This window comes from Camelus dromedarius, chromosome 16 (assembly GCF_036321535.1).
Source record: "Camelus dromedarius isolate mCamDro1 chromosome 16, mCamDro1.pat, whole genome shotgun sequence".
NCBI classification, from domain to species: Eukaryota; Metazoa; Chordata; class Mammalia; order Artiodactyla; family Camelidae; genus Camelus; species Camelus dromedarius.
In genome coordinates this window covers 38,512,521-38,538,100 of record NC_087451.1, presented here as the reverse complement: position 1 = coordinate 38,538,100, position 25,580 = coordinate 38,512,521, and the positions used below count along the sequence as shown (strand labels likewise).

General features: G+C 47.5%; 1 protein-coding gene across 3 annotated transcripts in view; it reads right to left on the bottom strand.

The window, feature by feature from the left end:
* PRKCA (protein kinase C alpha) overlaps positions 1-25,580 on the bottom strand; it is a 360,615-nt gene that overhangs the window by 88,956 nt on the left and 246,079 nt on the right. For all 3 annotated transcript variants that reach the window (XM_031468919.2, XM_064495637.1, XM_064495636.1), the window contains 2 exons: positions 17,889-18,000; positions 14,443-14,571 (listed from right to left, as the gene is read on the bottom strand). In XM_031468919.2, the coding sequence (XP_031324779.1) occupies positions 14,443-14,571; positions 17,889-18,000 (241 nt within the window). The remainder of the gene's footprint in view (positions 1-14,442; positions 14,572-17,888; positions 18,001-25,580) is intronic.

The following is a 25,580-nucleotide window of genomic DNA, read 5'->3' as shown; positions in this document are numbered from 1 at the left end:
ACAAGACTTTCAGTTCTGAGTCTCACTGAGGGAGCTTCTGTCTCACGCATTGACTAAGACAAAACCCATCAAACTGGGAGAGCCTGGTATCCTGCCTCTCAAACTCCTGATCGCACAGCATCAGGGCACTCCAGAGAAAAAGAGCTACAACAACATAGGGAAAGACAGTAGTTTGCTAAAGAGAGAAAGGGAGGGGCCGAGGGAAGGTGCCATGCTGTGGTCCTCTCCTGGCACTAGGGAGAATGGCTCCGTTTGTCATTCTGGCTGCGTCATAGTCTCCTCCGCGCCACACCCCTCCCTGAGCTGGTGGAACACTTCTTTACTCAGAGACAGGGTGATGAGGCTACAGGGGAACTCGGTGGGAACTCGAACTTGGTCCGGCAGGCCTGTCTCCATGAAGTCATTCACTTTCTGTGGGGAGGGGTTCAGCATGAGTAACCAGGGAGGGGAGCGGAAGGGACCTCCTCCCCCTCTTCCTCAGCCGCCCCCTCGGTCTGATGGCTTCCCCTGCATCCGTGCTTAAAATAGACTGAGCTGAACTGAAAATAACCAAGGAGATTAAATTAAATTAAATCAGGCCTGGCTCCCAGACAGCCGCTAATAAACTCATAAGCATTCACGTCAGCGTGGCAGACAGAGACAAAAGTGCTTGTTGGTTCTTAATTTTTTCGCTCTGGAGTCGCTGAACCCTCAAGAGACAAAGCCCAATGAAACCAAGCTTCTTTCTATCACCTTTACACAAGGGGCTAAGTGCAGAAGAGTTTGGGACTGGTTACAAGCAGGAATTTGTTCTTGGTAGCTTGCCTGAGGGAGCCCCATCTTCCGGGGGCCTCTGCTGGGCTTCCCTGCCTGGAATGTGCTGGCTGAGCATCGGGTGTGACGCCTCCTTAGCCGGCGATAGTGCTCCTGCGAGGGTCTTGCACCCTCGGTTGGCAGGGAAGGGACCAACCGCCCCACCCCGGGGCTGTTCCCATCACCTGCAGGACCAACGGCTCTCCCGGACTTTCCTGGTCACCAACAATGGGCTCATTGCTCATCAGGGGCTATTAGGGGTGGGAGGGGTTCATGCCAACCAGAGGCTGGTGTTAGCACTTGTCTCTGGAACACCACAGTCCTCGGAGAGAGAGACGATAGTAAGTCATTTCCCCCCAGACTTTCTATCTGTTCTAATATTGCAGCCTTTAATCTGAGAACACAAAGCTGAAAATAAATATTCATTAAACTTACCACGGCAGGGCTAAGAGATTTTCACCTGCCAAAGCCTCTTATCACCTCACCCACAGTTTTCTTGTTTTTTGTTTTTTTTTTTTTAAACCTGGATGTTCTCATTCCTGTTGGGATCTTTCTCTGACTGAGCCCATCTGTCAACACTTTCGATGTGCGCAAGGCGACCACGTGCATCAAACCTAATGCGAGACTAAATTAACTCTGAAAAAGGCAGGACTGGGGGCCGAGCATCTCGGATGTAAAAGTTTTAATCCAGTGAGATGATGACCCAGCTGTTTGTGCAGCATCGAGCCGCGGTGCTGAGGCCATCACCGAATCGGCACACGTCAGGTAGAGAGAGAGAGATGAGGCGGGAAGACAGCCAGCGTGGGAGAACCCACGGCTCAAAGACTCTGCACAGGGCGAGGATCCCGTTCCCCGCGAGGCTTGACGGTGGGGGCATCGGAGATCCAACTGCTTTGGGGAGGACATCACAGGGAGGGGACCTGCCGCTTGGAGCAAAATTGCCACAGTTTGCAAACCGAGCAGGAGACACATCATTTCCCCGCCGGCGGGAGGGACTGATGGATGGCGGGGATTCAAGGATAAAATGTCCCTTGCTTTTCTTTCCCCGGCTGAATGGAAGCTTGGCCTTTCTCGGAGAGAGAGGCGAAGAAACCAGAGGCATTGTTTGTGTGTCACCAGGGAGTTTGTTCTCGCAGCTGGAAGCCTTCACGAAAGCAACGGTTCGGGGGTGAGAGGCGCAGGGCTGCCAGGAGCAAATAAGCAAGGCAGACTGCAGGCGCTGCCCGGGGAGGGGGGCGGAGAGTCGTTTCAGGCCAAACAACCCCAAATGCAGGCTGGGGGGCTTTGTCCAGGTCCCAGGCCCTAATCAAACGTGTCCACCCTTCCTGGCCACTTGCTCTATATTCTAACTGTGGCCCCATTCAGAGGGCTCTGCTTCCTGCGGGGGCCGCCATTACCTCTTCTCCATCAACACCAGTGATGCTTGCAACCTGGTGGGCTGTTTCATAGCTTCTAAATAAGAAGGGTGTCATTAACATGCCAGGTGGCTGGACTGGACAAGCGCCACCAAATCAAAATGTTTTCTTTATCCTTGCCTGTTTCTGGAAACTGGCCAGGCCCGGAATATGTTCGTTGGTTCCAAAGGGACTTAGGAGTCATACCCAACTTTTGTACAGAAGCTCAGCCACTGCCGCTGCCCTTTAGCTGTTTCACACATGTGCAACATAGCTGAGGGAACAAGGCATCGAAGGAGGAGACCGTGTCCCCACCCCCCAATCAACCCTGGCGAATGGCTTATGGAAGTATTGCATTATCTGTTGTTTTGTTTGCTTGGCAACATCTGCAAAATTTTCTTCCCCTGCCCTTAACTGCCCTCTTATAAAACCCTGCCCTTCAGCCACAGTCCATGTGTGCAGGGGCGGCACATGGCCCGACCTGAACCAGTGAATCCTTCCCTGGGACATCTGGATTCGTGCCCGACACCACAGGAGGGAGAGATGAAGCTGTAAGAGGCAAAGCTCGGGCCGTGCCTTCTGCAATGCGGAGAAAGCTGGCTTGCTATGAAAAAGACAAACGCCAGCAGGACAGAGAAAGAAGAGGTGGGATACAGAAAGCCAGCCTCCGCTTCCAGCCGTTCCTATGGTCCCACAGAACCTCATTCCCACCCCTGAATTCATAAGACACCCCAGTTTTCTCTGGATAACTCTCTTTTCTAAGAGGGGGCTGAAACTTGGTTTTGCCCCTTACAACCCAAAAAACCCTACCTAATAGTCCAGTTCCCTCTCTGAGCCTTGGTTTTTATACAGGACCACATCGCGAGACCAAACGCATCTCAGACCTCATCCAGGTGCTGGGTTCCTGGAGTCTCCAACTCTACTGTCAGCTCCTCAAGAGGGGACACGCCGACGGGCACCAGTGTTTAGCTCCTTCCTGAAATGACTCTCACGGCAACAGAACCCTAGAGCTGAAGGAGGCCTCGGGGTTCATACAGGTCAAGTGCCTTAAATCAGAATTTGCAGATGAGGAAAGGAAAACACAGAGATTAACCGATGAAGCCAAGGTCCACAGCAAGTTAGAATCTTAAAGGTTCATCTCCTCAGCTTAATATGCAACCATTCCACTCACACAGGGCTCCTGCAGTTCAGAGAGTGATGACTCCACAGTGAGCCGTGGGCCGTGCTTGGGAGACACGGTAAAGGGAAAAACAAACGAAACCTGGGATGAGATGTTCCTGAGTGTAGCTGGAGTCTCACTGGGGTTAAGGTAGGTCATGAACAAGTCAGGACAGAAAGAGCTAATGTGTCAATAAAGTGATACACTCTGATTCATTGAACAATGTAACACAAATGTGACCGGGACAAATGTGTCTTATGCATGGAGGACCGGTCCCTAATACTGAGCATCAGTTGGTGTTGAAGCTGGGAGTCAAATCCAGTCTATCTGACTCTGAAGCCAAGGCCATGTACCCTCTGAAACCAGATCACTTTCATGATCTTTTAAGTCCACTGCATTCTTTCTTCACGGAGTGTTAGTCATCGAATGGGTACCAGGAAATTTTTTTTTTTTCAGAAATAAATTGGCATCCTTCAGAAGCTGGAAGTTCTGAGGGTAACCAAGAGTCCCTCTTCTCTCTGGGTGGGGGAATGAAACAAAGTTCGGGGTCATCCTGAGTAGCTGGGAAAGAGGAAGAAGTCATGAAGCTGGACCGTGCTGTTGAGAACATGTAGTGAACACACACTTTTCTTTTTGGCCTCTGGGTAGATGCCTTCTGCAGGTGGTCACCCAGGGATCCCATGAAATGAGAGCAGCACATACAGCCAAAGAAATATGCCCCCACTCCCTGCACCCCGACTCCCAGCAGGGGGTGGCTACAGGCACAGTGGCTTCACACAGGGAAAGAGATGCCGGTGGGGTATTTTCCAGAGTAAGAGCCCTCCTCTCTCCACCTCCCCACAGGGTGTTCAGCAAAACCAGAATTTCTTTCTTTGGACGACTCTCCCTGCCACCAGTGGGTCTAAGCGGGTGAGGCAACACTCCCTCTGCTGTGATTTTCCCCAAATTCAGCGCCCCTGCCTTGAAAACTTTCACAGGAAGTTTGCCTCACATCTGTTCTTGCTTCATTATTCTAGGGGAAAAAAAAATGCCTACTTTGGGTTCAAAAGGGACCCTGACGGTCTTTAATTAACCACAAACTCTTGCATTAATTACCAAGGAAAGTGGGTGGTAACATACAACTACTGTTCTTTTCAGGAAAGAAAGTCCCCTACAGGGGATGCTCTGGGGCAGAGCTTCCTGCAGGTGGCCGAGCCCTGCTCTATTCATCGGGGATATTTTAGAACAACCCCAGGAGCTAACTTATCTTGTATCTTCCCCGGAAATCTGCACACTCTTTCCAAGTGGAAACGCCTAGAAGCTGAGATGAATATAGCCTGGTGTTTCTCTGTACTATTTTGGTGCTGATAATCAGAGTATGTGCATACCGTTAACTGGAGGATTCCTTCAGAAAGCATTTGAAAAAAAACATGTTTGTGGGATATCAGAATAGCGTAATATTGGAAAGGACCACAAGGCAGTGGCTGCCTCTTCTAGCTTCTTGGTGGACCACCCTCACTCAGCCTTGAAGATGAAACAAATGAAGAGAGGAAGAATCTCCACATTTATCTGGGGACGCTTCCAATGGTGAACCAAACACTGGGTGCTGATGCGTTCCAATCTTTTGCTGGGGAACCAAAGGGACACTTACCTGCTTTTGTTTGCTCTCCCATCCTGACCCTCTTAACATTGCCTCCACTCATCAAAGAGTTAAAAGAAAGCTTCAGTGCAAGTGATTAAAAAGACATCATTTTCAGGCTTCTAAGAGATTCCTCACTTGGCCAATGCATTTACTTTCTAGATGATCAAGTTCCTTGCAATACGTTCATGGCAATTAATCTTGTGCTTAAATGATAATCCTATAATTAGAAGCAATTAGAATCCTGCATGAGAATGACCTGCTCAGTCAGTGTCAATGTCCCTGTATGCTAATGGGATAATCTTGAAAGAGGCCCCAGAAATAATTTGTTTCTCCTCTTTCCGGGGATGCAGGTGTTCAAAGCCCATCTTTAAAAATGCTTCTTCATGTCAGGAGCCATTGAAGTCAAAGCGGGTGGAAGACTGAGGCCCCTATAAGGAATCCAGGGGCTTGATATCATCTTCATCAGGAGAAAGAAGCCACGTCACTTTGAGCTTGGATACCATTGTATCCTAAGACGAAGGCAATGCCACATGAAGGAAATGTCACTGGTGACCCTTAACCCGTCACCCTGGTCTTGCTGCCTCTCACAAACACCCAGGGACCAAGCACCTGGTGTGAAAAACCATGTTGGACCCACTGCACAGAGAACCATGCAGGAATAACACTCCAAACCACAGGAAGACAAACTGCGAGTTAGTAGACATGTGACAGTCAGCTCTGCCACTGATGGGTCAGGATGAGGTACCACAGTCAGGATGTAAATAATGACACGTCTCTTTGAGACGATGCAACCTTTTTCTTGGCAGATGTGTGTTTCCCTAAAGGATCCCAGAAGTCCTTTGGCTTTATGAACGAGGCTAGAACAGAATCATTTAAATATGATCCAGAAAGAGGGTTAAAAATGGGAAGAGTTGCCTGGATTTAGGATGTAGGAACACGGTTTCAAGCTGAATATATATGTGTGTGTATATATATATATATATATATTTTTTTTTTTTTTTTTTTTTTTACACTGTGTCCATCATCATCATCATTTACTCAACAAACACATCTTAGGGAGAAACTCAAGGCATGGGGCTGGGGTACAGGAGATAAGACACCATCAGAGGGAGACCGATGTGTAAATAAACACGTAAGTGAAACCACATTATAAATGTTATAAAGGGCGTGGGGAGAAAGTGGCCCATTTGAGGCGGGGCATGAAATGTTAGGAGAGGTGTCATAAAGGGAGCTAGAGCTGAGTGTCAAAAAAAAGATGTTCCTGGTGGAGCAGGGTAGACAGCACAGGCAAAACTGAGGGGGTAGGAAACAGCCCGCCCCCTGGGGAAACAGCACGTAGCTTTTCCTTACAATGGGAGCACAGATCGCCAAGGGGTTGGGGGGTGTAAGGGAGGGAAGGTACTGGCTGTTGAAGGGCTCACACAGACATGTGGCACCTGCTATTAAGCAGTGTCCAATCAAGGAAGAAGACAGAGTAGACAAAGGCATGGAAACACACCAGTCACCACCTAGAAGCACATGCATTTGAAAGGGACCATGTGCAAGCACGCCTCTGGGACAAGCACGCTGCTAGCGGTTTTTCGCTTAGAGGTAGTTCCTGTTTTCTTTGGCAAAGGAAGCAGCTGGATGTTAAGCACTGGCAAAGCTAGAGGTGGGTTCTTCCAAGACTGAGAATTCGAGAGCAAGGACGAGGCTGCAGTGGGAAAGAACCAGGGTGGGTAAGAAAAAAACAGAGATGGTAGGTTGACAAGGATGTGGCAGGTCACACGTCGGGCCAATTCCCGCACAACCAGCACACGTGCTGAAGGGGGCTTTGTTTCCATTCTTTGTTGCTCATTTTAGGTCTTCACTTTAAGGCATTGAAGAGGTCAGCCGGATTCCCTGCTTCTATTTTTATTTCTAGCCATTATTTCTGAGGGGAAATGACAGCAGATTCTCACCCACCATGGCGTCCATGGCGCTGCAGTGATTCCAGGAGCCGTCGGGCCATCTCAGAGTAGCCTCAACTATTAACCTCAAGATGGAAACACAAAATTGCAAACCCTTTAGCAACAGTGTGGGCCATGTCTGTACTAAAGGGAAGGGACTGTGAACGGGCACATAATCTCTTATCCAGATCCAGGAGTCAGCTGTGTAAGCAGGTGGGAGGCGAGTGCCTGGGGACTGGGGACAGAGGGTCCTCCTCCCAGCAGCCGTGTGACCGGGGGCAAGTTCCAGGAGCTCTGCCAGCCTGTTTCCTTGGTTACAAAATGATGATGATGGTGATAGCTCTTTTCTGGAAGGCTTGTTGTGGTCATCGACAGGAAAGCATCCTGGTACCTGGAAGGTGTTCAATCAACGTTGGTTTCTCTTCTCCTAGGACCGAGGCACTCAGTCAATACCAGCGGCTTCTGTGGTTTGCACTGATGTCCCCTGTTCCCACATCTGCCCCCTGCGTTCTGACCGGCTGGCTCTCCATCAGCATACGCGTCAGGGACTTGGATGTTGGCTCACCTGGGGCTTCCTTCCAGCTGAGAGTGATTCCCACAGAGCACCTTTAAGTGCTGTATCCACTACAACAAAAATTTCCAGCCTAACATAGCCCCACTTTTTAGAGGTTTGGTTGGTTTGAAAATTTTCACTGATGATAAACATTGCATCACACGTGCCTTGTGTGTATGTGTGTACACACACGTATTTTCAGCTTTTTGTTTTTGGTTTTTGTTGCACCATTTGGAAGTAAGTTTCAGGCATCAGAAAAAAAAATCACCCCTAAAATATTCCAGTATCCCCTTCATAACTGCATTGCCATTACCACCCAGAAACGTCACGCTGATACAAAAACATGATCTAAAGCACAGTCCAGAGCTGGACTCCCCCACTGCTCCTCAAGTGTCTTATTTTCACGACATTCACATTTTTGAAAAGTCCGGGCTGCTTACCAAGCAGAACGTCCCAATACCTGGATTTGTCTAGTTTTCCCTCACCTCATGATTCGATTCAGGTTATACAATTTTAGTTACAGTATCAGATAGGGGTACGATACTGTGTACTTTCTACTCCACCCCATCAGACGTTGGAGTCCTATTATTATTTCCCACTAAAAACATGCCAGTGTTCCTCAGAGACACGGCTGAAGCACAAGTTGAGCCCTTCTGTTCCCAAAAGAAAGGAAGTATTGGAAAAAATGGACGGGTCTCATCAAAGGGACACGATGGGAGGGGGCTCCCACTTGCCACTTTTTGAACGATTTGAACAACAACAACAAAAAGACAGTAACAAAAGAACTTGGGAGCCCAAATGGCAACTTTTAAAAAGATGTAGGGGAAATGTAAAGGGAAAGCTTTTCTCTCAGAGGAATGCCAGCTAATGAACGTAGAAGGGATTACAGAGTTAGAAAATCACCATTTTGCAGCCGTCCATGTAATAACTGATTAAGGCTCGTCCGTGGATGCTAAAACTATCGGGTGAAATGTTGCTGCTCTCCAGGTACGACACCCAGACTTACTGATTATAAATTAAAAAGGTGCCTTTGCAGTGGAGGGATCAGATGAAGACACCTTAACCCGGTGGTCAGCTGCATCACCAGTAACGGACAATCTGGAAACACTGGCACATGAGCAGCTTCCAAACCAAAGGGCCAGCCACACCAGCTGCATCCCTTCTGTGCTCCTGAGCTAGATCGAAATCCCACAGCCAAGCTTTTACTGACTAGAAATTACCTCCAACTAACACCTTTTTCCTTTAGGCAAGCTTCTTGGTCCACCTCCTCCTCGCTGGCAGCCCCACACTGGTTATTACATTTCACAAGCCTTCCTGCCAGTGGGGAAAGGACCTGCACAAAGCTTTCAGGCGACCAATGGGCTACCTGCTGTGCCCCCTTTCCCAGCATCAACAAAGGAAGTCAAGGGTTGCCGTGAATCTCAAGGTCATGCCTGGAGGTCACGGTAGGAGACTGATGCCCTATTCTTGTTGAAAACACAGCCACCTGGAACTTTAAATCCTCCTGTTTGAAAAGGAAGTGTGTGACTCGGAGCTATTACCAAGTGACTCCTAAGACCCGCGCCATCTGTAAGCTGGGATGACTGTCGCCCTAACCCCTGGAAGATGGAAAGACACTTCCCTCCAGCTGTCCCCACTGCTCACTCAAAATCCCTGGAATCCTGCACTGCGTCGAGCTTCCTGAACACACCACACCCTCCCACGGTGCTGCGTCTTCACCTGAAGTGGCCTCCGGCTCCACTCTCACTACCTGTGTGATGCCACCTGCAGCTTCCTCGGGGCAGGTGGGGCACCATTCTTCCAAGCTCCCACCATGTTTACAGGTCCTGGGTGCACTGCCCTGTCGTTCTTTTTCATGTCTTAACTCCCCACAAAGTCCACACATTCCATGATAAAGAATATATCTTAATTATCTTAGCATCCCTGGCACCTGGCAGAGAGCCTGACGCTTGGCTAATAAATGTATAATAAATGCTTGAGTCAAAGAATGAGTGACTGTCATACGAAGCTGCGTCTCACTGCCTTGATTCCGTTGCAACTAGGCTACAATAAGGTGGAAGAACACACTCAGAGAATATTACTGTTATTTTTAATCCACAACAACGTGATGGCAAATCTCAACAGCTGGGGCAGTGAGACAGAGACATTGAATCCAGAAGGTCGAAGGAAGGATGCAATCTGCAGTTTGCAAGGAGCTTCAGAACCTGCAGGAGGTCCTCCCCTCCCGGCTATGGAACTCGTTTTAGAACTTCCATCTCTGTGCCAAACTAGCAACCCAAAGTATCTGAGAAAAATCAGACTCTTCTGCAGAATAATCTACTTGTGGGAGAAACGTGTTCCTGAAACAGCTGTAAAGCATACGATATTTCTCCCATTTACTTACAACATTAAATTGAAAATTCATTCCCATGAGGGATTTTTTTTTTTACCACTCCTCCAAACCAAATAAAAAGCACACGAGAATGTAGAAAATCTATTAAAATGGCATATGGATAGGAAAAAAAAAATGGAACTGTTCAGATAACATCGCACCACTGCCCAAAGGCAAAAAACAAAAATACACCACGAAAGCGGAGGCCGTTCCCATAAATACTGCACCAATCTCAAAAGTAAACTGATCTCTGATTTCAAACGGGTGACTTCCAGCCCAAAGCAGGAGTCCGTTGGGAGTTTCTATTTTGGGAATTCTTTTTCAGTTCGAGCAATTCTGCACAGGTAAAATGGAGATGGAACCAATGTAACAATTAACACAGCTGCTTAGGGTTTAAGAGGATTTTCCAAGAAATCACTTGCACGTGTACCGTAAGCTTGGCCCATTATGGTTTATTGTTGCTATCTGCGTTTTCATCGAAGCCAGGCTAATTCCTCCATCCCATCTCAGCCCTCCGCTGGAGCTCTCTTCACCCTGCCCTCTCGAGTAACTACCATCCTTCACCCTGCTTCTCTGTGGAAACTTTCCCTCCCTCCCTCCCGCTTCATCACCCCCTAGCGCCTCCAACTGCATGCTATTTGGTTCCCACCTAATTGAGCACTTAATTAGATGTGGACTTGGGTTGTTCTTTAACATGTGTTACTCTTCTCTCCCCTGGTTGTAAGTCCCACATTCAGACCTGCCATAACCCCAGAGAACCTGTGGAGTGCTCAGTATGGGTTTAGCAAATATTTATGGGTTCGCTGTTTCTCCAGGAGACTCTTGAATAAAAGAGACTTGGGAGGGTCCAGCCTATAGGTACAGGAGTCAGACCTGGGCTCAAGCCCCAACCCTGTCACTTTCTACCTCATAACTTGGAGCCATTTCCTTCCCTTCTCTTAGCTCATTTGCTTATCTCGAAAATGAGAATAACATTACTCTGTAGGGGAGGGGGTGGGGAGGGTATAGCTCAGTGGCAGAGTGTGGGCTCAGCATGCCCGTGGTCCTAGGTTCAACCCCCAGAACCTCCTTTAAAAAATAAAGAAGATAAATAAACCTAAGTCACCTCTCCCCACCAAAAAAATTTTTTTTTAAAAGGAACTAGGCACTTCAAATTAAAAATAAATGGAAAAGGGAAAAGAAAAAAAAAAAAAAAACCAAACCACTCTGTGCTGGTGTTTTTGAGGGGTCCATGAAACAATGACTATAAAGCACTCAGCACAGAGAAAGATCCAGGCTTCTGGACAGTAAGTACACAGTAGGTGGACTCAGTCAACGGTAGCTGTTGCTACAGAAACCATTCGTCAGGACAAGCCGGTGCCTGGCCTGCCGGGCTGGGAGGCCGGTCACGTAGGAGGGGCTGCGGTGCTGCTCAGCCTGGGACTCTGTGCAGTCCTTTCATACTGGCATCGGGAAGCCTCGTGTCTTCTCTCTGACTCTTTAGAACAATTTTGAGTGACTAACATAGGTACCAATTTTTCCACAGATTTGTCAGGTACTATTTTAAAATGTGACTACTTTGATTCTTACACTATGGTTGTGTAAGAATGTTATTTTTAGGGGGTGCTGGATGACAGGTGTATAGGAACCTGGAACTACTCTGGCAACTTTTTTTTTTGGACCGTAAACTCGACTCTATTATGGTTTCTTGTTTATATTTTTCCTTCTCGTTGAAGCCTGGCTAATTCTGATTCTGAAAATCTAAAATTAAACTAAAAGTTAAAAAAAAAAAAAGCTTCCTAATTAGTTATTTCCTTTAGTTTGGCTTCCTGTACTTAGGACTGCATTTCCTTCACAGAAAGAACAAATGTATTTTAAAATTAGATTTGCTGCGGACTGAATGTTTGTGCCTCCTCAATTCGTATGTTGAAGCCCTAACCTTCTCAGGTGATGGGGCATCGGGGAGGTAATTAGATCGTGAGGGTGGGGCCCCCATGATGGGATTAGTGCCCTTACGAGACACCAGCCAGTTGCTTCCTTTCTCCCTTCCCCTACCCCCAGTCTCCTTCTCCCCACTCTCTTCTGTCAAGTGAAGACACAGCCTAAAGGCAGCCCCTACAAGCCAGAAAGAGAATTCTCTCCAGAAACCAAATTGGCAGCACCCTGAACTTGCACTTCCCAGCCTCCAGAACTGAGACAAATTTAGTCGACGGTTATTTGTCGTAGCAGCCTGACCTAAGACAAGATCCCAATTCTTACTGGTACTCTCATGAAAATATCCCTACTTCTATCAATTGGATATCTATCCGTTAAATTTACCCTCTGTGTGACTTTGGGCAAGTTATTTCTTTGTGCCTTGGTTCGTTCAAAAAGTAAAGGGTAATAAAGTAAATTTCCACACAGGTTTAAATAAGTTGATTATGTAAAGTGCTTAGAAAGCGTCCCTTCTGTGGGACATGCTCAGTAGGCGTTCGCTGCCGTGGCCTTTATTATTATAAGACCACAGCTGCGTGCATATTCCTGGAGCAGAGCTATACCTCTGCACGAACGTACAGACTCGTTCTTGAGAGACTTGACCGCCTGTAGCCACAGGTTGTCCTGGTTGGCTCTGACACGTGAAAAGTCCGTGTCCAACTCAGTGAGGCCGTCTTCCCCTAAGATGATTCTCAAGCTATGAACCAAGCTCAGCTCCTGGCGATGGTGGAGTTAGCCTGTGAACCCTGCTGTCCCTGCAGGGTGGGTCTTTTCTCCTGTACCGTGTACCCTGTGCCACCCCCGCCAGGGCATCTGGGCCTCTCTGTGCAGTCTTCCACCTGCAAGTCTCCTGGGGCTCACAGGAGAGACTGGAAAACTCAGGCAGCACCATACAGAGGAGGCAGGGGGCCGGTCTAGCACTCACAGTGCGTGTTTTGCTCTATTCAGAAGCATAACGAGTGAGAGCTGAACACTGGAAAACCCTGGCCGGGTATTCCTGCCTTACCGGGAGCTGAGAACCTCACAGCTGAGCCCTGACTGTTCACACGGGGTGTCTATTATTCCGCCATCAGTAGCTCACAAAGCAGAGGAAAAACACTGCAACGTTTAGCCAGATGCTCCTCAACCACTTACCATCTATTACGCCCACATTTTATGGTAATTTCCTTCTAACCGGCATGCTCTCTGCCCCCAGTACCTGACTGCTCATGGCTCCCAAGGAGTCTGCTTGCTCTGAGCGGAGGGTCCCCGGGTGTGTGCCACCCAAAAGAAGGGAGATGCAGGTGAGAACCACAGCCCTAAATGCAAGGGTGCCAACAGGATGGTTTGGAGAAAATAAACACCAAAGGTCAGCAGGGATGCTGCGTCTGTGACTGGGATTTCCCGCACCATCCGATCTTGACCACCAGCTGTACTGTGTTTGTTTCATAAGGTTTTCCAGCGGCAAAGCGTGTTAACCCTCTCTTAGCAACAACTTGAAACCCTTTGCTTGATTTTCCCTGAATTCTTACCTGACAGGACAGCCCTGGGTAGAGAACTTGTCTATTTTTCAAAGAAAAAAAAAATGTGAGGATGTTTCCAAAAATAAGCTTTCCCTGGAACTGGCCCCTACCCTCCACCCTCATCTGTTTTCCTTAAACAGACCTTTTGAGTCTTTTTTCTATAATAGCTTCAATTATTTACAACAACATTAAAGTCAGTTTTTCCATTTTTACAATAGCTTAGAATTCTCCAGTACAAATGGAAACATGGTATGTTTTCAGATCTAATGGAAACCAGTGTCCTCATCAAGGAAGAGGGAGTGTGTGGTGGTACTGGAGGGGCCCCAAGAGCAAGGAAACAAGGTTGACATCTGAGAATCAAACCACACATCCACACGGCGGGTCGTCCAGTCACTGCAGAGACACAGAGTGGGTCCTGGGCCAACGAGACTCCAGGATACCTTAAGTGAGTGTGGACTTGGTGGGAAAACCAGTGGAAAACCCACCCCATGACAGTGCCCACCCAGACACGGCCCTGGGGAGGCAGCGTCCCGGCTGTGGACAGGGGATTCTGGCCCCAGGGATGGGCTATTTGTGAGGGGTGCACACGGTGCGATGAGTAGACACACAGGTTCTGAAGTCAAAATGCCTTGGTTCCAATCCCGGCTCCTCACCTACTCTGTGACACTGCAAGGTTCTCCTCTCTCTGTGCCTCCATTTCCTTTTCCGGAAAATGAGGCTAATAATGAGGTAGTTGCGAGAACTAAAGAAATGAACCTATGTGAATTTCCTAGCACCGGGTCTAACACAGAGGTGGATGCCGGTCTCATCATGGTGGACTCATCGGTCACCAAAGCCTGAAGCCGTCAAACATCCAGGTCATCCACCCACCGCCCCTTGCACTACTTCCACCTTCACCAACAGCACTGTTTAGCTGGCGTCCCTCTCCCGTCCCCAGGGGGCCAATACACCGGCCATGCTGCCAGAGTACCTCAAGCCACGAGATGATTACACTGGGTATTCGGGGATTCAGTGGCCAGACCAGTCTCCTGGGAGACGTGTTCACGCGAATCAGTGGCTCTGCATCTGACCAGCCCAGGTCTCTGAGCCCTGCCTCGGGGTCAGCCTGACCTTCACCCAAACGCCCGCAGAGAAGCCACACGCCTCACACCTGTCCGCGCACGCCTTACCCGTGACGTGGAGCTTCTCGTCGGCGACCACGGCCTTCAGGTAGATCCGCCCCCTCTTCTCGGTGTGGTCCATCCCGCAGAGGCTGGGCACGTTGATGACACACTGCTTGTGCACATTCATATCACAGGCTGTGAATCAAGAAAGCGAAGGGTGAGGCTGGGCATGTGGACTCCAACCATCACTCCCTCGGTGTTTGGGTTGTACCAGCACAAGTGAAAATGAGCTATCCTCTGACTCGATACTTTGCTGTAATGTTTCTGGTGACCTCACGAACTGTTAGCAGATGTCCCTTCCAGCACAGGCTTCGTGTGAGTGACAATTTCCTTTAAATACCATTACCATATTTGTCCAGTCTTCACCGAAGCAAAATACACCCCCTGCCTGGTCTTCTGTGAATGCCTCAAATATTTCACATTGTATAAAATTCACACAGGTAAAGGCGCACAAAGGGCAGAAGAGTTAATATTTTATGTACACAGAGGCGAATACTATGCAAATTTTAAACAGAGGATTTCTTTTTTTTTTTTTTTGCCAAAGATTTATGCCTTTCTGAGCTCACCACTCAGAAAGAGAATCTGCGGGTTGAGTATAGAAATTTATGAAATTTTCCTTTCCTCAGCTAATTCTGCATTTCCAAGGAGGCTTAAGTAGATTGCCTTTGCTGCTGTTGTTGTTTCTAAAAGAACGAGTGTTTGATATTTGAAACAGGTCTTCAAATATTTAAATATTATTTCAAGTAAAACAAATACATGCCTTGCATGATAAGCCATTCCTTACAGCTGACATTCCGTGGGTGAGACGGGAGAGGGTTTAAAAAAAAAAAAGATCAGCCTTATTGCAATGAACCAAAGAAACCCTGAAAAGAATCCTGTGTGCTGAAGACAAACATAAGACTCCGTGGAGGTGTTCCAGCTCTAATGTCCTTGTCCTTTCTGGCTTCCAGAAGGAGGAGTGGCCACTGGAACCCTCACACATCTTCACTACAAGGCTCTTCTGTGACCTTTAAGGTGGAGTCTTCATGCCCGCTTCATTTTGAGTGTTTAATGTTAACACAGTGAGGTTACTTGCAAGAGGCGTTGTGAATAACAGGTATCTGCTATGACTAAACCAGGAAAATGGACACAATGAGGGAAGACCAATCAGCTGATTCACAAAAGTGGATTCTGTTCCCAAAGGTAACCGTTCAAAATCACATCCCTTGGATTCAGCCAATACCAAGGCTCTTAAAAAGCTGTGTGATGACTTGTGTTGATCAAATTCCATCTTCTGGGCAGAACGGGCAACTTAAAGGAGAGAAACGCCAGAGCCTCTGGAAAGGATACACAGACAACGGGGGGTGGAGGGGGGGAGTTGCGGGGGCATCGGAGGCTCGAGGGCCCGGGGTTGTATTCCTATCTTGGCTCTACCATTAGCGGCTTGTACCTCTTGGGAAGCTCATTTGCTCTCTGATTCTATTTCCTACTCTGCAAACTGAGTGGCGGGGCTACACCAGTGGTTGCTCGCTTTCTTTCCACCAAGAGGAAATATCTATAGTATTAAAAGCCTATAACGTGCAAGGGCACGGGAAGAGATTTCTTCTCTGCAGAAATTAGGGGCGGAGGTCTGGGTCCTGGCATCCACCTGCTTGTTCTCCTCTTCCAGGAAGGAGCCCAGGGAGCAGCCCCCCAAACACTAGGACTGCAAGGAAAAAAACGTTTAAAACAAAACACACTGGTTGAGGTCAGTGGTTTTCAAAATATTTAGTAACAGAACCCATTTTATAATCAAAACCTTAAGCACAATCCTCACATATAAACCAGATGAGTGACATATTATTAGCATACACTTAGTTAATAAATTCAAAGCTATACATTGACTTACTCTAAAGACGTCCCTGGATAACCAACAAATCCTTCTGATCCAAAACTTTTAAAACCAGCTGTTGGTGACGTTAGGTAAAAGCTCAGTTGCTAATTCATACAGAAAAGATATGCGAATAGTTGATTAAGGGCATCCTGGTCAGCTCTTCAGCTAAGTGGACGCAGCAGGAAAAACCTGTTGGCCTGTCCTGCCCCCTGCATGAGGCTGCCAACATCAAGTCTCCAAGGTCACCTTCAACTTGTCAAGGTCAAGTGTGTAACACACCTGAGGATTCATTCTTCCTCTAAGTTTTTAAATAATTGAAAGTGTATTTACAAATGCACTTAGAAGCCACACTGGCAGAATCCCTGAAAACTCTATCTTGGGAATCCCACGGGTGTCTTGAAACACAGGAAGCCACTGGCTTTGATGGCCACAAAGGTTTCCTTAGGGTATTAAATTCTGCAGCTCTGTAAGGTGAATCAGCCCTGTGTTGTGAGAAATTACCCACCTACTCCACAAAGTGCATATATCTTGATTTTTATGTACAGATGACCCTTGAACAACACAGGGTGGGAAGTGTGTAGGTCCACTTATACACGGATTTTTTTTTCCAATAAATACACAGTTGGTCCCCCATATCCGGAGGGCCGATTACGGGGCTTGAACTTCTGCAGATTAAGGTGTCTGAGGAGGGTCCTGGAACCAATCCCCCGTGGATACCAAGGGATGGCCACGTATGCATGTCTTTACATCAGGACACACATAAAGGCTTTCGGCTGTAAAAACATCGTGAATGAATGACAATATGCTGATATTTCCATAACATTTCCCTGTTACTAGAAAAACAGGCTCAGTCATTACCTTTTCATGTCCTAAAAATTAAATTTTATTGAAAGAAATAAATGGCCTGAGGAAATCTTATTACATAAGAATAATCAAAGCAAAGAGTTTCCACAGATGTTTTTCTTTCCTCCCGGCATCGGGTGGAGAAACATACAGAACAAAAAAGGCGGATGGAAGGGCCCCGAGGTCTTCCTCACTAGTGGTCTTCAGGGAGTTCATCTCTAGCTGGACCGACAGACATCTGATCTGTCCGTAAACACGCAGGGCCAGTGAACTTTAAGTAAGACGCCCTCCTGGCTTTTAATTTTCATTGTGGTTTAAGTTTTAAGGAGAGCCTGCTGGATTTTTCCACAGTCCACCCACTAATTAGAGACACAGGAAGATAATGACTGTGGATGCTCAGTTTATTTGGAAGCTTAACCAAATGTGGAATCTGGAGGTGGGGAGGCTTCTTTGAACACTTGGCATTTGCTTTGGGGTTTGATAAGCCTGCATTTTATAGTGATGGAAGATTTCTACCACAAATAACTGTGGCAACACCAACTTCATTAAATCGAGTGCTTTTTCGGGGTTCATAACGAGGCAATTGAGTCATTTAAGAGGCCACAACCTCGACAGTGGAGAGATTCTATGCTTTTCCCGTTGCATATGTATCTGAACGTATTCTACTGATGAGCTGGTGCTGAAAAGTTACTAAACCTTAAGTGCTCTGTCAACCCTACAGAGCCTCGCCATCTACCAGAAAAGAAAACTTACTTACTGTCGCATTTCATCCCCTGATGGATAAGTCCATACAGCAGTGACCCGCAGTGATCACAGAAGGTGGGGCTTCCGTAAGTGTGGATCTTAAACTTGTGCTTGCTCCTGGGGTCCTGCGGGGAGAAGAAGCACACCGCTCACTCTGGTCGTGAAAGGACCACACTTTTGGACTAAGCCACGCTCAGGCCCCTCCCCCCACCCCATTTCACGTCAGGGTTCAGTGGTGCCAGACTGTGCACCATTCTCTGGGGTCGGACAGTGAGTGGCGGCAACTCTGCCACATCACATTTTAATAGGGTGCCCATTCTGAGCCACGTACCAGATAGCCGCATTTCCGCTCCTTCCAGGGTGTAATTTGCACAAATCAGGGTTTCTAGCAAAGCTATTGCTTCTGGACTAGTGTCAAAGTGCGGGAGGGCGAGCACACTGTTTTGGACGCCCCGGTACTGCCGTATCCCCAGTGTTCAGCGCAGGCTGCGGCAGAGAAGGCACAGAACCAGGGTGCGTTTGTGAAGATGAACTGGATGACCCTGGATCCACTCAACAGAGTCTGGGCCATTTCCTTTTGGGTGAGGTTTCCAGAAATATAAGACCAGATATGCACCCAAACCAACCGGGACATCTCTCTGCTTCTGCACTAATTCCCAAAGCACTATATGCACCGGCATGGGGAAAGTCCAGCAGAATCCGATGAAGACTGGAAATGCCCTGAAAGGACCCTGCCCACAGCCCCCTGCTGCAATTTCTTTATCTTCTCCAGCGTGCCTTACAAATTACCGAAGGTTCAACCAGGCAGCCTTTTTTTCAGGCAGTGTTTTTGTTCCTCAGTCCACAGACAGATTATAGATAAGGAAGACAAAATTACACACAGCATACTGGAGTGATTAAAGAACAGACTGCCCGCATTCAAATCCCCAGCTCTGTTACTTCCCAGAAGCATGACCTTTGACACATCACTTCTCCTTCCTGCATCACCTATAAAGTGGGAAATTAACAGTACTTGTCTTAACTTGGCTGTTCTAAAGACAAAACAAGTCGATCTTAGGAAGGTGCTGGGAAGGGTAAATCCATGGAAAGCAGTAAGCTCCTTCGCTCTTTGCACTCCTGTTTCTTAACACGTAGAAGTAGAGGGTGGAGCTCAAAAATGTTATCCTATTTGAGCTATGAAACAATTTCACAGTCGACATGCCCCTCTCAGGACCCGTCCTCATTAAATTCCTCCTCCCACATCATTCTTGTGGCCTGAGCTGTTGCCACTGACTGAAGGGAGATGGCAGGAAGGCTCCACTGTAGACAAGGTAAGCTTGAGGTATCCTTTAGGGTTTCTCAGATGCAAAGACACTCAAAGAAAGGTACTCTCGGCTTCTGACTTTCTACGTAGGTGCTGGTGACTGGCGGCAATCCCAAAGGTGACTTTGACTTCATAAGCCAACTGACCTTCTAGCTGACTTTGGAACACATACACCAATGAATTATTGTGAAAACTTTTTTAAAGACAGAAATTTTAGAATTCTGAAACATTTCAATCATGCAGAATCATATAAAGGATAGTGAATCAGACACTCATGTCACCTTGATACCTGTTAGCATCTCCTCTGATTTTTCACTGTATAATTATCACCCTCATTCTACAGAGGTGTTACTGATCTGCAAAGTCGCCTGGCCGGTGAATTTCAGAGATGGGATCTGACCAACCTCTGAGACTGTAACAGTGATTCCCCCATGAGAGCTTTCAGAATTCCACTCAGAATGAGGCCCTGGCTCCCAACATCTTTTTAAAAATTTGGATATTTTGTAACACAGATTTTTGCGGAAAATGAGACCACCACCTGCTTTGTAAATAAAGCTTTATTGGAACACAGCCACACTCATTCACTGACATTTTCTGTGGCTACAATGGCAGAGTAGTCTAGACAGAGCCAATGTGGCCCACATTGTCTAAAATACTTACTAACTGGCCTTTACAGAAAAAGTCTGCTAATCTCTGCTTTAGGACCATGGTTTTCAAAGTTTGGTCCCTACATAGCACCAGCATCACCTGAAACTTGTTAGAAAGGAAATTATTTAGCCCCTCCCCAGACCAAGTGAATCGAACTCTGCCGATGAGGCCCCAAGGTGCGTGTTTCAACATGCCCCGCAGGTGATCCTGAGGTTGGCAGGTCCGTGAAGGGCGGAGAGCCGCTGCTTTAGAAGGTTCCTCAACAAAGACAGAGTAAGTGCCAGGTGCGCCCGGGTGTAAATGATTAACAGTGGTCTCCAGGCGGGTCACGTGTTTACTTTTGAAATGTCTCTCAGGTGTGAAAAATCAGCACCTTCCCTGCGAGGTGCCTCTTCCTAGCCAGTAGCGGCTGTGAGCGTGGTCTGGAGAATGGGCTGGGCCTTCCACCACTCAAGCAGTGCACCGATCTGCCCAGTATCGCAGGACGTTGGGCAAAATGTCAAAAGTGCAGGCCAGTGTCAGTATCAATTAGAAGTTCCCACGCGGATAGTAAAGGTTGTACCCTACCGCGTGGAGGACAAACAGGATGCTCGGGGAAAGGACACAGCCGGTGTTCCCCGCAGGAGGAGGGCACATCAGCAACCAGCACTAGATAAATACAATGTGGCAGCGCACATGAGGCCCTGCGGAGCCTGGGCGCACGGCAGCTCCGGGGCAGCCGTCCTGCCAGTTGCCTGTCACATTGATCTCTGTTGACGTGGCACACGGGTAACTTGTTTCACTTTTCAGGGAAATCTAAGGCTTGCTCATCCAACCCTCATCTGGCATCTTCAGGCTCCAACCGGCTGGGGGCACCGGAAGAGAGGAAACCATGGCTTCTGCCTCCTGCACAAGGCTGGAGAATGACCCAGCCTTGGAGTCCTCATCCCCTCGACATCCCATGAGTGGCCAAGGCTGGTGCCTGTGATGACAGTGATGACAGTCACAACCAGAACACCACCGCCTGCTCCTCGATCATCACCGTGTGCAGGTGCTTTATGAGAACCAAGACCTCGCCTATAAACAGAACACCTTCCCAGGATTCTGGAGACCTGTGTTCTGACTCCAGCCTTGATACAAACTCAGCAGCCTTGGAAAAGTCATGTCATTTATTTAAGAAGCAGAAATAAAACCAGTCTGTCTATGTCATAGCCTGGGGGTGAGGCTTGGGAACATAGGAGAAAGGGCTTTGCAACCTGAAAAATCCCTGGACGAACACAAGAGAAGATTAATTCCAACAATGATATAATTGTAATGAACTCCAACGTGTCCAAGATTTCCCAATAATACCTCAGTGACCTGGGCTTGAATGGGAAGGAACAAGAAAGCTAATTGACTCCAGCGATCACAGGTGCCTCGACCTGCGGCCAAGTCGGCCAGCAGGCCCAGGGCTTCCTCTGCGGTTCTGAGTTCCTGCCCTCTGCCCCAGGCCGGCCTTGCAGGGCAATGTCCATGCCGAGCTGTAAGCTGTGAAACCACCTGGCAACCCAGCCCGCCCGTGCAGTGTCTCGACGCTGGGGACCCGTCCAACTCTCGCCCCACAGAAACAAGCCTCAGAAGCGCAGATGCTCTTTCCCGTCTGATGCACCTTACCCCGTCTGACAAAAGAAATCACAGTGAGCTGAAGAGCTGTGACTTCTGGTGATGTGCGGAGAGCAACTGTTAAAAACAAACAAAAAAACCCTTTCCAGCTCTCTGAGTTTCCATCAATAGCCAGTAACTAGTGGTGCATTTTACTTCTTTGGGCCTTGAGTTCTTCATCGGGAACCTGAGGGTGTTGGATCCTGGATCAGCGTCTTTGATGTGGGATTTGACAGAGTCCCCCAGTTCTGGGAGGTGCCCGCGGGCTGCTGAAGATGGGAGAGGCAGGCCACCGCTAAGAGACAAACGCAAACGTGACTACCCTACATGATCGCTTTGCTTCTGTCTTACTTAAAAAAAAAAAAAAACTTTTAATTTTTTATTCTGAAATAATTGAAGGCTCACAGGAATCTGCAAAAATAGTACAGACTGTTCCCACACACCCTTCACCCCGCTCCCCCCAGCGATAACATCTTACATGACCACGGGACACGAGCAAAACCAGGACGTGGACACTGCTGCAGTCACATTAACGGAAACAAAAGACCTTTTTAGCATTTCTCCAGATCTTCTGTGCATAATTCCCATGCATGTATTTTTACTGCACACTTATGAATTAAATACACTGTTTGCTGAATAGGAAATAGGGTAATATTTGCTGGGTAAATACCATGAACTCAAGTAGAACACCATCAAAGGAGCATCTGTTGTTGGTTCATCAAATATATAAACCACTGGATCTCAGGGGATGGGGTTGTGGGAGGACGAGTCTAAAGATTTATTTGAAAAGCAGAATCGGAATGCTATTCTCTAAGTACAGGGAGCACATGCTGTTTCTAACATTTTTCTGATCAGTTTTCCAACACAAAAGCATTTTGAGGCACAGGCTGACTGAGGGCTCGCTCAGAGTGCGGTGCCAGCCCCCGGTCACGGGGCAGTGAAAGGTGTGTCAGCGATGGGCTTCCCAGGTGATGCTCACAACCCGGAAGGAAAGACCTCAAGGCAGGAGCTGTGCCCCACCAGCTCCACCGTAGGTGTTCTGACAGCTGCTGAGTCACACAGTGAGTGCTGTGGTGTCCCCAGGAGGCTCTGTGTGGCCAAGGAAGTGTGCAGAGAGGAGCTGAGTCTTAAGTGTCCATGTGCCACTTGTCCTCAGGTTGTGAGAGGCACTGTTTGATGGATGGGGCCTTAGGAGTCATTCTTTCATCTATAAACCCTGACCTCCAGTCCTTCACTTGGGTGATCCCCAGGTAGCACCCCGGCTTCTCTCATCGTGTTTTCCCTCCACCTGGTCTAATCATCTTATGCCAAGGCCCCATCTGCTGAAACATCTGAAAAGGCAAAAAAGAAGGCTGCTTCCTCTCCCAGGAAGCCACTCCAGATGTCAGGACCAGACACACTTTTCTTCTCTCCTTTAACCTTCTGGAGCATTTTATTTCCTTTACAGGCCACCTATGCATTCTGCTACTTATGACAGTTATTGCTCTGTCCACCTCCTCCTTCATTTTCTCATCATTTATCACACCCCCACCCCGCCTGGAGGACAGACACTGACGTCTAAAAGAGACGTGCTAAAGCACACTGCTGAATTTGCAACTGGACCGGAACCAAGGTTGGCAATTAAATTGCAAGCATCAGCATTATCTCTGGGCTTCCTGGAAACCAAAGCAAAAAGGGAAAAGAAACATAACACATTCCTCTGGGACTATAAAGCCCCTGGATGCAGAAATCTGTCTTTGCATCCTCTGAAGTCACTGTGTCTCACACACAGTGAGCCCTCAATACCCGTGCACGAAAGGAACTTCCAAATCTTTAACAGAGTATACTTTCATCTCTGTCCATCTGAGGATTCTGGATGGTCCTCCCCCATAGAAGGTATGGTAAGTCTGGCTGAACAAGTGCTCCAAAGACGTGTCTGGCTGGTATACACCAAATCTTCACTATGACCAAGTTAGTAACAGTCTCTCATTTAGTGCAACGCATGCAAACCTCACGTTCTACTTCTCCAGGCACTGGCAATGCTCATTAAGTGGAGTATGAAACCTGCTGTCACATGTCACAAGCCTGACATTATACTATCATGCAAGCGGGAAACACTCAGCTCAGACGCTTCTGTTGTACCCACGGCTGGGGGAAGAAAAGAAGTTTTTGATGAAACCGATTTTTAGAGGCACAAATGAAGTCTAACCCACAAATCTAAATCTAGACCTCTTAGGAGAAAAAATAACCAATGAAAATTTCAAGTTCTCCTGAGCGCCTCGGCTGGCCTGTTCTGCCTAGCTTAATTTTATAACGTAACAACTTAACTGGAAACATCTCTCAGCATTTCTACCAGGACGTCTCAAAGTCTTTCACCATCGTCACCATCAGCATCACCATCACTCTGTAACGTGCTAAATGCAAACCCACGGATCTTCGGTGCAGGATACTCTGGTGCTGACTGGGCTCTGCATTTCCTAGATGTCTTCTGGTATTATCTACAGCCATCCAGGAGGCGTATTCCAGGAGAGTGTTAAGGTTGGGTCTTCAGGGCTGGAGACTCACCTAGCAGAGGGCGACGTGAAAGCTCTACAGGAGTTAGAGCTCCCCCAACACCAGGAGGCAGGCGATCAATGATGCTTCTCGACGAGGACATCGATACTGGAATCAAAATCGCTTCAAATGCCCTTTTAATCTGATGAGTAAAATAACGCCAGTCTTTGGCTAGAGGCTTGAATTTCCCCCCATACCTGACTGTCTCTGAAATGCCCCACGGGTTTCTCGTAAAGGACCGAAACGGCCGCCACTGAGGGCTGGAGTTCAGCCTTTGGGAGTTTCCGGGAAAGACCGCTTTTAGGTGAAGCCCTGGGGTGTGACCTGACCTCCTCAGTCGCACAGAGCACTGCGGCTCCTTCAGCTGCTCCCTCTCGGCACCAAGGAAGGATCCCTGCTTTCACCATCTGATGTGTTCTCACGAGTTCTACTTGTACGCCAAGCCTTGGTCTAAATGTCACCCACCTGCTGACTGCACAAGCAACACCAAAGACATTGCTCCGAGGGGGAAGCTGGCATCATTTCTGTGATCTTAAATTTCTTAGGGAGCAGTTTTTTTTTTAACTCCATGATTTAAAAAAAAAATCCTATTTAAAACTTTTTTTTTGTTAACATGAGAGTTATGACCAGAGCCAGATTGTCTGGTGAGGGCTATTTTATGTAACTTGGGTAGGATTATAATTATTACACTGGACACCGTGTGTCGGGGGAGCTAGCCTCCGACAGCCCTTCTCAGCCTTCGGACTCAGCCTGACCAAGTGGGCTCTGCCTTCGATTATGCCAGTCTTGCTGAACGTTGTTGTAAAAAAGAACTCAGGAACTTCCATTTCTGGTGACAGTTAATCTCTGATCTTAATGTAACCCCATTTTATTCTGATGAGTAACGTTTACCTTTACAGCTGGACTAACTTGTCAAATCAAACTTTGCTGGTAGAAAGATTCTTACAGATCCTTTGCCCAGCTACACAAGATGCTGTAATCATTAAATGTGAAGCGACAGACTTTTTCTTTCCCCTATATAAATCTCTACCAGCAAGGCTAAATACACCATAATTTACTTATATTATGGAATACTCTGTAGCAGTTAAATCAAATGAGCTAGGTCTTTTTGTAACAACACGGACAGATCTCCAAGATATATTGTCTAATGAAAAGAGCAAGCCACAGAAGGAAACATAAAATATAATGACATTTACGTAAAAAACAGATTAAAAAATAACCCCCAGATAGAGAACAATAAAACAGCTTTCCTCCAGATACAGCTATAAGTTAACTGCCTCCGGGAACGTGGGGGGACACAGTCGCTTCAGAGATAACAGTGAGAGAGAGGAGAATTTAAACGTGATCTAAAAGATTTAAGTTTTAAAAAATGAATTCATACATTATCTACGTAATCCAAATTGCCATGAATCCCTGCTGAATCTATTTGGTTACATTCCACCTGGCTGACGAGATGCCATTAGTGGGAGAGTCTACACGCGTGGAAGGAATTTGGGGCATAACTGTTACACCTGGTGATCAAACGGCTTTGTTTATAGCTTCTCTAGCATCTGCTGACATCACTGTGCAGATATCTGGTACCACCAGCCATCAATAAGCTGA